The sequence below is a fragment of the Esox lucius genome, chromosome 5, assembly GCF_011004845.1.
Source record: "Esox lucius isolate fEsoLuc1 chromosome 5, fEsoLuc1.pri, whole genome shotgun sequence".
Classification (NCBI taxonomy): Eukaryota; Metazoa; Chordata; class Actinopteri; order Esociformes; family Esocidae; genus Esox; species Esox lucius.
The window spans coordinates 4,428,908-4,445,000 of NC_047573.1; the positions used below are offsets into that span (position 1 = coordinate 4,428,908).

General features: G+C 46.3%; 1 protein-coding gene across 3 annotated transcripts in view; it reads right to left on the minus strand.

Annotated features, from left to right (window-relative positions):
- meis1b (Meis homeobox 1 b) overlaps positions 1 to 16,093 on the minus strand; it is an 87,535-nt gene that overhangs the window by 42,647 nt on the left and 28,795 nt on the right. For all 3 annotated transcript variants that reach the window (XM_010867892.5, XM_010867902.5, XM_010867917.5), the window contains exon 8: positions 3,257 to 3,402. In XM_010867892.5, coding sequence (XP_010866194.1) covers positions 3,257 to 3,402 — 146 coding nt within the window. The remainder of the gene's footprint in view (positions 1 to 3,256; positions 3,403 to 16,093) is intronic.

The window sequence follows — 16,093 nt, forward strand, 5'->3', positions numbered from 1 at the left end:
GTTTTGCCATCTATCTCTTTCTCCATCTACCCCTCTTTCCTTCTCTATCTCTCTTTGCACTTATGTCCCTTTGTCTCTCCATCTCTAACTCCGATTATATTTCTCTACCTCTCCATATTTTTCTCACTCTCTTTATTTCCTACCTCCTCTTCATTCCCTATTGCAGCAATAGCAATATCTTGCTGATTCTTTTGTTTTGCAAAATACTGAAACATTGCTTCTGTGATTACAGAGATGGTTATCCATTTATTATCACGTCAGTCTGTCCATCAATCCATACCTCCCTCCAGCCACATCCTACTTCCTGTTGTCCCACTTACTGTTGTCCCACTTCCAGCTGTTGCACAACTGGGACTGGACAAAACTGGACTGGACAGAACTGGACTAGAATTCTTCGGTGGGCACGTCATGGTAAAGCAACATAAAATATCAGTGGAGAAATCTATGAGGACAGTCTTTAAGGGGACAGTCTAGAAAAGTATAGTCTATAAGGGCACAGCCTTTAAGGGGACAGTCTAAAAAAGTATAGTCTATAAGGGCACAGCCTTTAAGGGGACAGTCTAAAAAAGTATAGTCTATAAGGGGACAGCCTTTAAGGGGACAGGCTAGAAAAGAATAGTCTATGAGGGGACAGTCTTTAAGGGGACAGTCTAGAAAAGTATAGTCTATAAGGGCACAGCCTCCCCTGTCTTTAAGGGGACAGTCTAGAAAAGTATAATCTATAAGGGGACAGCCTTTAAGGGGACAGTCTAGAAAAGTATATTCTATAAGGGGACAGCCTTTAAAGGGACAGTCTAGAAAAGTATAGTCTATAAGGGGACAGTCTAGCAGAGTATAATCTATAAGGGGACAGCCTTTAAAGGGACTGTCTATAAGGGGACAGTCTAGGAGAGTATAGTCTATAAGGGGACAGCCTTTAAGGGGACAGTCTAGAAAAGTATATTCTATAAGGGGACAGCCTTTAAAGGGACAGTCTAGAAAAGTATAGTCTATAAGGGGACAGCCTTTAAAGGGACAGTCTAGAAATGTATAGTCTATAAGGGGACAGCCTTTAAAGGGACAGTCTAGAAAAGTATAGTCTATAAGGGGGCAGCCTTTAAAGGGACTGTCTAGAAAAGTATATTCTATAAGGGGACAGCCTTTAAAGGGACAGTCTAGAAGATTATTGTCTATAAGGGGACAGTCTAGAAAAGTATATTCTATAAGGGGACGGCCTTTAAGGGGACAGTCTAGAAGAGTATTGTCTATAAGGGGACAGCCTAGAACAGGATAGTCTTTATGAGGACAGTCTGAAACAGGATAGTTGTCAAGACAGTCTGCAAGGGGACAGTCTAGAAGAGGATAGTCTTTAAGGGGACAGGCTAGAAGAAGATAGTCTTTAAGGGGACAGTCGGCAAGGGGACAGCCGGCAAGGGGACAGTCTATAAAGGAAGAAGTCTAATCAACATGCCATCGTTTTACATTCTCTGGCACTTTATGACAAAATATTATATTCTACAATATTCCAATGCTCAATCTCGTTTGTGTGTGTGTGTGTGTGTGTGTGTGTATGTGTGTTGATAATTAATTGTTGTGTGTATCTCTAAGGAGGCAGATACAGACACAGTCTCTTTAGTTCTCTCTCTCATTTTGTCATTCTCTTTTTCTGGCACGGAGAGCAGATGAAATTTAGAACACTGCTGTTTCGCCAGCTCCAGTAACTGTTGTGTATTGAGGCTTTTGAAGTTTCTGATTCCTCATTTTCCTTCCCTCCCTCTGCTTTGGTACAGACGGGTGTGAAGTCATTCCTGTGCTCAGGGAGAAATCGAGTCCACGGACAGGAAGTGTCTAGGCAAAGCAGACTTTTGTTTCAAACACCTTTCCTCCGCGGCCCCTAAAGGTTTGAGGGTGAGGAGAAGGCGCGTGGAGGGGGGTGGGGGGTCAGGGAGGCAGGGCTGTGAGCGCGGTCTGTGCGCTGGTGGGTGTATTGGTGGTTGTGGGGAAGGGGGTGTTACCATTTGAAACCGGGGGAGACACTGAAATGTAACATAGCTTCTCATTCGTCAAGATAACTGGTTGAGGAAAGGCAACCACATCAATGGAGCAGTCTGCCTGTCTACCTGCACGCGTGTCTGCCTGCCTGCCTGCCTGTCTGTCTGTCTGCCTGTCCGCCAGGCGGGGTCAGGAGCAGCTCATAGGCTAACCCAGATGACTAGCCCTTCTCCAGAACAGAAACACTAAACATCAACAAAAACAGTGTAGAAGAATGAGGGGATCCACTGTGACTGGGCTAATTAAATGGAAAGCAGGTATAATGTTGTTCTAATTGCAGACATTCAGTCACACGGCCAAACTGCAATATGACCTGAGAATGTTTTAGTGTCATGGAGATCCATCGTCACACGAAAAAAAAACTCAATAGGCCAAATCTCAGACTACGCCTCTGGTTCTAGTTATTGGTTCACAGCACCTTGTGCTGCTCCAGGAGGCAAACATAGGTCATGTGACTGGGATAACAGGGCGCCAACACCTTGGTCTTTACACAGCCAGTAATCCTCTTGTGAGTAACGGTAGTAACATGTGCTAAAGCTAGCCCCGGCGCTACCCAGCCATTATCGAGAAACCAAAACCATCGGCCTTTCATGGAATTCTAAGCGCCTCACTGACAAAATAGTGTCAGATTTGTTCTTGGGGAATAATTATAGTCTATTTAAGATGTTCTCTCTAGCCAGGGGCTGGTTAGGTTAACTTCAAGCTTATCCAGTTTCACCAACAAAGTAGAGAACAGAAGATCGAAGATAAGAGAGAAAGAGAAGAGACAGAAGAGACAGATTAATCTCTACATTACAACAGAACACTCTCTGTTCTTTAGAGTTCCTCGTATTCGAAGAAGAGGCCATGAGACATTGTTGGCGATGGGGTCTGAAGAATGTACATGTGCTATTTTGCAAATCTGTGTACAGGCAGAAAATAATCAAAGATGTCGCTAAGAAAGACTGGAGCAGCAGTACCATCAGTGATGTTAAAGTTTACAGAGAAAGTCCAGAGTAGCATTTTAATCAGAGATGTTAAAGTTGACAGAGATAGCCCAGAGTAGCATTTAAATCAGAGACGTTAAAGTAGACAGAGATAGACCGGCACAGCATTACCATCAGAGATATTAAAGCAGAGGGAGATTGACCAATGCAGCACAAACATCAGAGATGTTGAAATAGATAGAGAGAAACCGGCCCAGAATTAGCATCTCCGTTGAAGTAGACAGAGACGCTCAACTCACCGTTAGGTGCTGGAAGAGCCAGGCTCTCATTATGTTGGTGGCCACTTTGGGGAAGATGCCTCTCTTCTTGTTCCTCTTCTTTTCTTTGTCCGGGTCATCCTCGTCTCCAGTGCTCGGCGAAGCCACACTGTTGTCCATGCCATCACCTGTCATATGACGAAAAACAGGAAGTAACATTGAGATCAGGGAAACTGTTTGTATTTTTCGCTTGTTGGTTTGTTTACATATTTATTCCTTCTATCCTCATCCCCCCTTTTTCCTCTTATCCCTCATTCTTTTGGGGTCAAAGGAAATAAATACGATTTCAGAGGAATGCAGCGAGGAGCTTTGTCTGCACAGTGGGAAGAGTGAAGAAGGCAACAATGCAGCGCTAACAGAATAGCTAGGAAACCAAGCACCTCTGATCTGAAGCGCATTCATTTTTAATACTTTTATAAATAACCCCTCTCTTTTCACAGCGTAAATGCTGGCTGGCTCACAAACACAGCCGAGAGAGAGAGAGAGGAGAAAGCGAGGGAGACAGAGAAAAAGAAAGAGAGCAACAAAGGAGTTGGAAGGTGGCATTTCCCACTCTACCATCCATCCCAGCAGTAGAATTGAAAATGACAGAGAGAGATTTAGTCGTTCTTATCCTTTTTTTTTTTTTGAGGGGGGGGGGGGGGGGGGGGGGGGGGGGCAATTCTACCTCTGGCGGGGGGGAGCACCGCGGCACTACAAAAGGGGTTGAGTGGCTTGAAAAGAAAATAAAAATAAAAAGGAGAGAGACAACAAACGTCAGAAGCACAAACAGCAACGACAAAGATATTTTCATGACAATGGTGTGGTGTTCGCTGATGTCAACCTGTGGGCTGTCGATAAGGGTTCATTAGGGCAGTTAACTTCCCCTACCGGAGATGGGGGGGGGGGGGGGGCTTAGGGTGTACTGGCTCTGAGAAAAGACGCGCGGGAGAGAGGTGCTTTTCGTGGCCCAGGCTACGCAGCGTTCAGACAAAACACACGGACAGAAATGTGAAAGCGGCGCATTCTTCGCTCCAGTGACGTCCCATGGAATACAGTTGGACTGGAGATGCAGAGCGTGTCTGTCCACTCTCCCCCGAGCCTCCACCAGCCCCCGACGCCGTGAAAGCCCTTCTTCACCCTAATTGTTATTATCATTATTCAAAACACCCCCCCCCCCCTTATTCCATAAAATGATTATCATAAAAGAAACATGAGGGAAGTAAACACGCTAAACGCGCTATACCCACAAACACAGCGTGTCTGGGAGGATGGTGAGGGTGCTGCTGGGAAATATTTCAATGGTTCAGTGGAATGATAACTGACTTTCTTTTACAAGAGCAGTGGGAGAAGAGCAAAGCGGCTGTGAAGAATTGGATCCAGTTATTTATTGAGTGATTGATTGACTGAGTGACTGATTGATCGATTGACTGAGTGATTGATTGATCAAATACAAAGCACTTCTGAAGCTCTCTGGATTTAATTCACTTGTTGTCTGGTAACTGCATCCTATTTCCTCCTCCCCTCCACTGCTCGTCTCTTCTGTTCACCCCTTCCCAATCTCCTTTTTAACTGAATTGTATTTTTAGAATATTTTAGAGTTATGGTTATTGTGTTTCAGAAATATTCCTCATTATGCACATTACTAATAAAGACACTCACAAACATCACTCGTCCTCTAGATGTTTGGCTACTACATCTCTGCTCCGTCTGAACCAGAATTAGGAACAAGAAGAGAGAGACTTGAGAGGCATAATTCTGTGTTTTACATGAAATGTATAAAAACCTGTCTTCTGGTGTTTATAATTACGGTACTGTGAAGGCAAGCTTCCAGGAATAATTTTTGCCAGTGGTAATGGCTCTGCCTTGAGGTTCTTGGTAATGTAGTAAATGTGCCAGGCTGGAAAATGTAATCTCCAACCGGATTACTGGAAACACTGCCATTAATGTATCAATTAATCTGGCTTGGATTAGGTTAGCATTGGCGCGTGTTGGCTGAATGGTGTGGAGTTCTCGTTTTTCCTAGCCACTGTGCTTCGACATATGCATCGCTTCCCCTTTGCGGTTTCCGTCCAGGTACTGTATCCGTGGGATTTGACTACACCTCGCCAGTAAGACATTGAATTATTGTATTCACAGAGGGGGGGCTGACCTTGTAGGTAACATTAAGCCATTGCCTACTCTTTCCAGTGACGGCAAAATTAATTGATTTCCGACCAAGCATAGTTTAGCTAAACAGTTAGAGTTCAGCTAAATAACTGCCTATTTAATCACTACCCTTGCTTGAGATGTTAGCTTGTTAACTAACCACACAAAGCAAACAACAGCTACCTTTCAATAACTCTGGGCTGACATAACTCAGTTGGGAGAGCATGGCGCTGGTAAAGCCAGGGTTATGGGTTTTGATGTCCACCATAAAGGGTGGATAGAAGTGATAGAGATAGAGAAGGGTGTTGGGATAAAGATCTGCGGTTAGAGAAGCAAAACTCCCTGCTACCTGGGAGGTTTAAAGTCTGATAACCCAGTAAGCTAACATTAGCTAGCTAACATCTGAGGTCGGGTCCTGTTCTCATAACCATTTATAGTGGCGAAAAACACAATTCGGATCTCTTTTGACATCAGACACATCGCTTGTCCATGTACCACTAGCTATTAGTAAAAAAGACGAGGTAGTTATATAAACCTGTTGACATGCTGCAGCCATTATGAGCTGGTGGTTGCATGGTAACGCAGTTGCCACTAGTTGGGAAAGGGGACTGGGTTTACTCCTGACTCAGCTTGAATTAATTCAAAGTGTCCATTGAAATTGGACTTGAGTGACAACTACACATGTAAAAAAGTGTGTTTTAAGATAAATGTTATTGATTCAGTGATTGATTGTGGGCTGTCGCTTAGCGAGCTAGCTGTATTTCCCAGCTAGACTCAGTGGAGTTTTTATCAGATCCACATACAATAGAAAAACAAGGGTTAGGTTGAGCGTGCGCACACACACACACACACACACGCACACGCACACGCAAACATACACACCACAACACACACACATGCACACACATACACCCATACACACATGTCCACTCTCCATGGCTAGCTAGCTTCAATTACATCATTAGTCAGACCAAATACAGCCTTGGCTTAACGAGCAAAAGTTTAACCCTTGTTTCTTCTTCCTGTTTTCAGACAAAGAGAACGGCATCCTAAATGGAACCCTATTCCTAACAGACCCACAAAGGCCCTGGTCAAAACTAGTCCACTCTGTAGGGACTAGGGAACCACTTCTATTGGCTAGCGGGGGAAACCACAGCCACTCTGGTTGGTCTGGGCTCCTCTGTAATCCAAGAACCCATTTCTATTGGAAGCAAATGCTCTGAATCCGTGGTAAAAACCGGCTCATGTTCAGCAAAGCCTGCAATAACAAACCTGGGGGCTCGTCCCATACCATAAGGAAACAGAAGCAAATCAACTGAATGGATGTCTGGGAGCGAGAGAGAGAGAGAGAGAGGGAGAGAGAGGGTGAGAGGAGAGGGAGGAGAGGGAGGGGTGTGAAAGAAAAGTGGAAGACATGGAAGAGAGGTCAGACTATAGGGAGAGGCAGAGAGATAGTCACAACCATATCCTTCTCCTTCTTCTGTTCTCCCTCCCTCGCTCGCTTAATATTTCTGCTTAACGCTGACCTCTGAGCTCCTACAAGGCCTCGAAAGGGAGAAGGGGGAGGCGAAGACGAAGCCGTCAATTTTATTGGCATTTCCATTTTCACTGCAATTTGATACCGATCAACTCAGCGAGGTCTGGGGCTAATTTCTGCTTTTCTCTTTTTTACCTCAGAGAGCGAGGGCTGCGAGAGGCAGGCGGGGGTTGCACGAAAGAGCGAGAGGGTGGCTGAAAGGTGTAGGAGCGAAACACAGAGATGTGACTGGCCGCCACGTTGGTTCAAATGTCAGCCCTGCCGCGTTGTTACCAGAGCCTGACAGAGAGGAGAGGAGAGAGAGAAGGAGCGAGTGAGTGTGGTGGTAAAGGGAGAGAGATGGAAGGAGAGAAAACGGGTGCCAGAAAGAGAAAGGCACAAAAGCACGAAGAAATAACAAAAGATGCGAGAACCCAGGGATAAGAGAGAGAATGAGTGTGGGGGGGTCTTCGCAGTTAGAGTCTGAAAAGGTGGAAATAATCTTAGAAATGATTCAGGGCTGATTCAGATTCATAAACAGACTGGCTGGGCTCATTATGGCTATCAACAGCCTGCTGGAGAGCACACACACACACACACTCTCACACACACACACAGACACACACACACACACACACACACACACACCCTACCACGCCACAAGGAAACGCCACAGGCACACTGCCCAGTGATGGGTTATGACAGTGTCTTGCAAACTAGTGAAGGAGGAGGGCGGTGTGCATGTGTGTGTGTGTGTGTGTGTGTCACATGCATGAATGTGAGTGGCTGGGAATGGAAGCCACAAAATGTCATGTGTTGTGCCTTCATCCACCATCCATGGATGTGTGTGTGTGTGTATGTGAGTGTACACGTGTGTGTGGCTGTACTAGTGTGTGTGTGTGTGTGTGTGGTAATTAGGGAGCAGGCCAGGGACTGTAGAAAGCCAGGGGCAGGAGAGAAGCCCTGAGGCCAACGAGGGACGGAATATTTCATTGGCCTCTCTCTCACACACACGCACACGCACTGTACAACAGCAGAGGAACATGCAGAAATCCGCTTAGCATTTTTAGCATCAGTCATTTACTCCCACTGTTCCGTTAGCATTAGCGGAGAAAAGATTTAGACCTGGGATTAATATTTCTCCACTCTGCCGCCCCGTCTTTGGTCATCTTCTTTCGTGGAGTACGTTTGTCTGCCTGCCTGCCTGCCTGTCTGTCTGCCTGCCTGTCTTTCTCTCTGTCTTTCTGTCTGGCTTCCTGTCTGTCTTTCTGTCTGTCTGTCTGGCTGCCTGTCTGTCTGGCTGCCTGTCTTTCTATCTGCCTGTCTGTCTCTCTGTCTGGCTACCTGTCTTTCTGTCTGGCTACCTGTCTGTCTGCCTGTCTGCCTGTCACTCTCCCTCTCTCTCTCCATCTCCTACATCTACACCCCCTTTCTCTCTCTCTCTCTCTCTCTCTCTCTCTCTCTCTCTCTAGGCCCATCATGACATTACCCAGGACATTCTGGGCTAATCTCCAGTGATCTGATTATACTATGTGTGTATCCCAAATGACGTGCTACTCCCTAGACATGGCAATTCCATATGACTAGCCTGCCCATCGGCCGTTTCTAAAGTAGGGAATAGGGTAACATTTGGGATCTCCCCTATAGCCGCTGTTTTCATTGCCACTACCTGGCCCTCGTTGGGCCATCTGAAAGGTGTCAGAAATTTTTCTAGCCACTTGGCCAATTAACTGCGTGGCATTTCAGACCAGTCACTCACATTTCACGGGCCTTGACAGATATGGCCTCTCAAACAACTGAAAATTACCGATATCATCCTCTGATGGTGCTGATGATGTCATTTCTCTCATTCAAAGAGAGTGTCTGTGTGTCGTATGGTCAAAGCTTGGTCCTCCATATATTTTCACTAGATTATATAGACACTGAGGAACGATTTCTCTTTTAATAACACATTTGGTCCAAGGACCATTTCCTTGTTTAAGTCTCCCTCTGTGGAATGGTGTGCCAGGTGACCTGGGGCATCTCCCACGTGGCCACCATCCGTAGGTTTTACACCCCAGTAGGCTCACATGGCCCTGGGTTAGACACTCAGGCAAAGCCCAGGCCTCTGGGGCCTAGCGATCCCGTTCCAGTCTCTATTCTATACACAGTGGTGCGCGCACACACACACACACACGCACACCAATGCTGTCACAGTCAGGCGCACACACCCTCTCTGTCACACAGCACACAGTGGTAAAGAGAAAGCAGAGGAAGGAAGGAGAGAAGGAAAAGAGGATAAAGCAGCGTTTATTGTATTCAGGCCATTCACATGGTCAGAGGAGGGGGTGGGGAGTGGGGAGGGGGCGACGGGGGTTCCCTTTGCAAAGAATTGCCTCCCCGCTCCAAATATTCCGAACATGCAGGAATTTCTGCCTGCCAAACAATTCCCAACAAGAGCCACACATGGAATCAAAGCGTCTCCGTCTCCCGGGCTCCTTCACCACAAGCTGCTTTTCCCAGCCTCTTTCAATGCCGGGCATGCTGGAGACAACACACTAAACCAACAACAAACAGTGCAAAGAGGAGGGACAGAACAGGACACAGAACACACACTTGAAACTGGATTTGTGTTTGGGATCTGCGTGTGTTATACAGAAATCTCCCTTCTGGAGCTGAGGACTATCTGTCACCACAACAACACGAACAAGTCTAGACATTCTTCCTGCCATTTTGGCTTCTGACAGAAAAGGAAACTAGAGGCGAGAAGGAGAACCGGAGAGAGAGAGAAACAGGGAGGGAGAAAGAGATAGAAAAAGAAAGCAAGAAAAAGGGAGAGCGAGAAAACAGAGACAGCAACAGGGAGAAAACAACAGAATTCTTTGAGATGGATTGCGTGAGCCCTGACTATAAACTATGCACTTCACAATAACTTCTAATGCAAAATAATTCATGATAATTATTATAGATTTTCTATTAAGGTATGCATACATTGATACAGTACATATTTGGTAAAAAATAAGGTCAATAAATAATTTTCCTGATTAGTAATTACGAAGAGACAATCATCTTGGTAAGTAAATACTCGCCTGTGGAGATACGCAATTAGATTCCGTAATTAAACATAATTCTTTTTCAATAATAAGGCCTGTCTAAAGTACCGATGTGGGCAGATGAGGGAATGACAGCTGTGACATGCTGACAGTGATTGGTTAGTAATTTCTTTAATGATAGAGAAAAAAAAAACAAAGGAGACTATTAGTAATTAGATGCTCATTCACTTTCTGTTATTGTGCTTCCTATCTCTTTAAATACTTGACGAATAAAAGCGCCTCCTTATAGCCTCTCTAATATGTGTGCTTTGACATTGGTATGATGCGTTCTAATGACTAAGTAATTTGAAATGGTGTTTTTCTTCTTATCTAGTCGTTGTAAGCTGGTACTTTTAAGTGGGGGTGGGGGGTTGATCTGTGTGTGCGTGTGTGTGCGTATGTGCGTGTGTGCACGTGTGCGTGCGTGCGTGCGTGCGTGTTTGCTGAGCCCAAGACCTCTCATGCATATTCTCCTCAGACAGAGGTTGGAAGGAGTCAGTTGACATACCCACAGGTGATGGTAAAAATGTCAGAGGAAATGTGACTGCTTTCCGAGCGCCTCGGAGCACCGCTTCCCCACTAAGGGTCAACAGCACAGAGGGCCGTGACACGCTGGAAAATGCCCCCCGCCCGGGGGCCTCCAACACGCCTTTAAACTACAACATCCTCCCTCCGCCCAGTCCCTTGCACCATCTTCTACACACACACACACACCACCACGGCAACCTCTACTCCTTCTGACAGCCTGGGCGAGGAGCTGGGACCAGGGGAGGGTCAAATGAAAGTCCAGGACCGTGAATTTACCCTTTCGTGTTGAACACTTTTATAGTGTAACTATTGATTTTTATTTTCCCGCTTCCATTGTGTTTTGTTGTTTCTTTTTTCTCTAATCTGAAGATAGAAGGTTATGTCGGTTCAAACAGGACTTAGAGAGGCCTTCTGATTGTACACACACACACACACACACACACTTCCATCTCCCCTTCTCTTCCTCCCTCCCTCCCTGCCACCCTCCCTCTCCTTTCCTCTCAGACAGCTTTTGACACCTTTCCATGGCCTGTCTCTGCTCAATATATTCTCCGACAGAGTGAGAGAGGGAAACAGAGAGAAAGAGAGAGAGGGAAACAGAGAGAAAGAGAGAGAGGGAAACAGAGAGAAAGAGAGAGGGAAACAGAGAGAAAGAGAGAGAGGGAAACAGAGAGATAGAGAGAGGGAAACAGAGAGAAAGAGAGAGAGGGAAACAGAGAGAAAGAGTGAGGGGGAAACAGAGAGAAAGAGAGAGAGGGAAACAGAGAGAAAGAGAGAGAGGGAAACAGAGAGAAAGAGAGAGAGGGAAACAGAGAGAAAGGGAGATGGAAAGGGCAATAGAGTAATTGTTTCAGAGTGTGAGGTATAGAGACAGAGAGAGATGGACAGAGATGTTTGAAGAAAAGCACTTAGCGCAATAAAAATACGACGATGACGGCAGCCACCATGGTTCCCTCCAAACCTACGGCAGCTGGTAGTGTTGGCTAAAGGACATACAGATGTCCTCCAAACCAACCACCTAACAGGGTGAAGAACGAGAAGACAGGCCGATTCCCAACTGACTAATCACCAGTCTAACAGAACTTCCTGCCGGTCACAGGAAACATCCAATGACACAAACCAAACTCAGTCGGCATTTGTATTCCTAACAGAAGAGGTTACTGCTAAATCGTTGAACAATAAAAACAAATCCACTGAAGAAGACATTAGGAATAATGGAATATTTCCAACATGTTTGAGAAAGAAATAAAACAAGCTACGGGAAAATACCAAAGGGAGCAAGCCAATACCAAGCTGTCCTCTTCAGCCAATAAGTCGCTGTCCACTTCAGCTCACTTATTTTTCCCATGCTGACTATCTGAATTACCCAGCACTGTAATACGCAAGCCGCCACCCGAACCCCCCACCCCCTCCCCCCTCCCCACACAGCCTATCAGTGTGGCAGAGCCGAAGTACAGTAGCTAGATAATGCAGGAACGCCAGCCACGCTGCTAAGAATAGCCTCTCGCTGCTTCCCAAGCCCGGGTGCAGGCACTGGGGGGGGGTCACACCGAGGGATTACGCGGTTAGCGCCCAGAGACATGGACGTGGGGCCACAGAACGGTCTGTTAAACCCAGAGGAGGTCAGCTGCCGGGGTTTGGTTCATGGCAATTCCATTCCATCTCAGTGAGGAGTTTCCCTGGCTCGACTTGGAGTTTCAGTGGGAAATGGAAATTGACGTAACCTTAGATCTGACAGCTACCGTAGACGGAGTAACTCTCCGGTGTAAGACAGTGGCTCTCCGGTGGAGTTATGTCCAAATATGCTTGGTCCACCTCGGATGTTTTGACAGGGACAGGAAGTGGAGGAGTGCTGGGGGGGGGGGGTCTGTAGTCCTATCAGACTGTCCGTATGTAGTCCCAGATAAGGATGACCGCTAGGAGAAGAGGAAGCGGAAGTGAGGCAGTCTTCATCCTGCGGTCCAAGAGCCATGTGGACCAGACAGATATGGAACACTTAGAACTGTAGCCTCAGCTGTCAATACACACACACGCGCGCGGGCGCGCGCACACATTTTAAAACACACAGTCACTGGCTCACGGCGCAGAGACTTCGAGAAACACTATGACCCCACTGTGACATCTCTGTGTCCCATCTCTAGGGACTTGGTGTCCCATCTCTAAGGAAATAGTGTCCCATCTCTAGGGACTTGGTGTCCCATCTCTAGGGACTTGGTGTCCCATCTCTAGGGACTTGGTGTCCCATCTCTAAGGAAATAGTGTCCCATCTCTAGGCACTTGGTGTCCCATCTCTAGGGACTTGGTGTCCCATCTCTAGGCACTTGGTGTCCCATCTCTAGGGACTTGGTGTCCCATCTCTAGGCACTTGGTGTCCCATCTCTAGGCACTTGATGTCCCATCTCTAGGGACTTGGTGTCCCATCTCTAGGGACTTGGTGTCCCATCTCTAGGCACTTGGTGTCCCATCTCTAAGCACTTGGTGTCCCATCTCTAGGCACTTGGTGTCCCATCTCTAGGGACTTGGTGTCCCATCTCTAGGGACTTGGTGTGTCGGAAATGGCAGCCTTCACTGTGTTCAGCACGTTACCTCTCAGCAGAGCTCTATTGGGGATGTTCCGGGCCCTGGTCAAAAGGAGGACCCTTAGAGGGGAATAGGGGGCCTTTTCCGGAGAGGAGGGCCCTGGGGAACCAGAACGCCACTACTAACTCCAGGACTTTATTTCAGAGGTCACAACAGGACCTCCTTGCCAGCGCAGCCGCTCCTGTTACTCCTCTTTCTACTTTTTTTCAGTTTGACCAGCTTGGAGCAAAAAGGGAGTGATCAGATTACAGCTAAGTGTGTTTGTGTTTGTGTGTGTGTGTGTGTGTGTGACCCTGTGTCTGTGTGAGCCTGTGTTTTTCAAAACAAACAGACACACAATCGACCCTCCTGCTCCCCTATCCTCCCCTCCTCCTCCTCTTTTTGTTGGTTATCTGTCTCTTCCTGAACCTGAAACAAAGCTCCAGGTCTTTATCTCTTTAGCAAGCAGGGCGACTCCCGAATGGCATCCTATTAACTGGACCAGGATCAGGGTTCTAGGCAGAAGGAGTAAGCAGTGTAGGGCTTTTGGTACAATTTATGCCACCGACATGGTATCCATGGCAGAAGGCAAGGGAGGATGGTTCCTGAAGGGTCAGGCCGGGGTCAATCTTTTTGGGCCTTTGGTTAACTCACCAGCACCCCCGGCTGTCTCCACCTCCTCTCCAACAAGACCAGCCGTGCCCCAGTCCCCTCAACCCTTCTGAGGCTGGTCAAACAGCCCCCCTGACCCTGGTGGAGGTCCAGCCGTCGAATGCAGAGGGGCTGATTCAACAAGGGGAAAGCGTCGGAGGAGCCTCCCTCCATATGGCGCCGTGGACGGGTTTGGATGCATGAAATCGGCTTTCCCACACTGGTAATTCACAGACTGGCCTGGTAAATTCTTCAGTCTTTTGTTAAGGGGGCTGAATGCCAAGAGATTCAAAATGTGTCCAAATTGAATTATTTCAAGTGAAAAGCAAGAGAGAGAGAGAGAGAGAGATTGAAATAGGGAGAGCTTTATTTCTTATTTGTCTGGGTGAATTAACATGTTTAAAAATGGGCAGAAATTGAAATGATTAAGTGACACAAACATACTAAAGACAACTGAAGGAGGAGAGATACAACAGCCAGAGGACTCCACCAGCGGTGTCAGACCAACACCGATACCCAAAATTCCTCTCAGATGACTCCACAGGAAAAAACGTTAACCTATCAGCGCCTCCTTTAAATATGCATACACACAAATGCAGAGTTTCACTTCAGAACAGCGCTGAAACAACACGTACCTAGAAATATTCCTGACACAATGTTATCGTTGGGGCACCATATGGCCCTGCAATCAGTGGGACATATCTGTCTTATCCTCTTTGTAGGCTAAAATTAGCGCCGTTCTGTTAGTGGCTTTAAGCTGGGACTCCTACCACTGTGATACCTCTAATAAAGACAAGCAAGGGCTGGCGCTGTGGCGAGAGAATGGCTGCGCTCTATTATATTCTCTCTCTCTCTCTCTCTCTCTCTCTGTCTCTCACATTCTCTAACCATCCACACACTGATGCAAACATTTTATTCTAATATAAAAATAATCAAATGTAGTACAGCATATATCAGTTTTCTTCTCAAAGTCTGACAGACTTGTGCCCTGATTCTCCGTAAGACTTTTCCAAAGAAGGTCCAGATACTGGGAGCACAAACATCAGTCATATCTAGACATTGTTGCCTCAGAGCAAACAAATGACCACACTTACCTCAGCCCAAACACCAACACCACAGGTAACTTCAATAAGGCTGTGAATAACCTGAGAGACGAGCCAAGAACAGCCTTCCACGCGGTCCAAAAGAACATCAACCCAGACGTCCCACGTGGTATCTTGTGTCATAAAACCCAGTGTCCTCTATGGCACAGCGGTCTGAGGATCCGTCACCAACCAAGACATCATTAGGTGGGATAAACACCCAACACAAACTCTGAATGCAGAGTGTGCAAAAGTATTTTCAGAGTTTAAAAACACAAAACCTAAAATCATGCATGCAAAGCTGAATTCCCAGTAATACCAACTAATCCACAAAATAAAAAACAGTTATATTTCACACCCACTTAAAGGAAAGCAACTCGCAAAGCCTCATAACAAAGCCTCATCCACAGAGAGATGAACCTAAACACATAACCAAACAGACCCCACAAGGCCATAGAAAATCAACACAGTCAGACCCAAGCCAAATATAATATGTAAAATACATCTATTTGACACACTGGAAGGTGGAAACAAGAATGCTTCCTTGCCCTCTGACCCCTGTAACAAACAAAACATGTAAATACAGAAACAATGAGCAAGGCCTTGTTGTCGAGAGGAGTCCCAACAAAAAGACCTGGCTCTGGAGGGAAGACCGACAATATGAACAGGTCCCACAAAAAGAGGTGGAAACTGAGCTGCACTTCCTAACCTCCTGACAAATGTATGAGCACATCAGAGCATTAGATTAAAAACAATTCTGCAGATCATACAGAATCGGTAATCAGGTCAAACATAGAAAAACTCCCATATTTGTTAGGCGAAACACCACAATGTTAATCACAGCAGCAAGATTTTATGACCAGCTACCACGAGAAAAGAGCAACGGGTGAAAAACAAACAACATTTTTAACAACAATATTTTGAACAATATATTCTATCTTCTATATTCTACAATATATTCTATAGCTCTTTTACACTTGCAGATGATGACTACTGTGTATACTCTATATCTCTTTCACAAAAGCTTGAAAAATGTGCGTGTGTTGGGGGGTTACTGTGTGTGTGTGTGTGTGTGTGTGTGTGTAGATGCCTACTATCTGAATGTTCCCACTGCTTCTTGTTCCATTCTCTATTTCTCTCTCTCTCACCTTCTCTCCTTAGGGCTGGTCTCCCTCCTCCTCAAGGCCTCTCTATCTCTCCTCAGGCCCTGTCTATCTCTCCTCAGGACCTGTCTCTCTCTCCTTCTCTCCTTAGGGCTGGTCTCCCTCCTCCTCAAGGCCTCTCT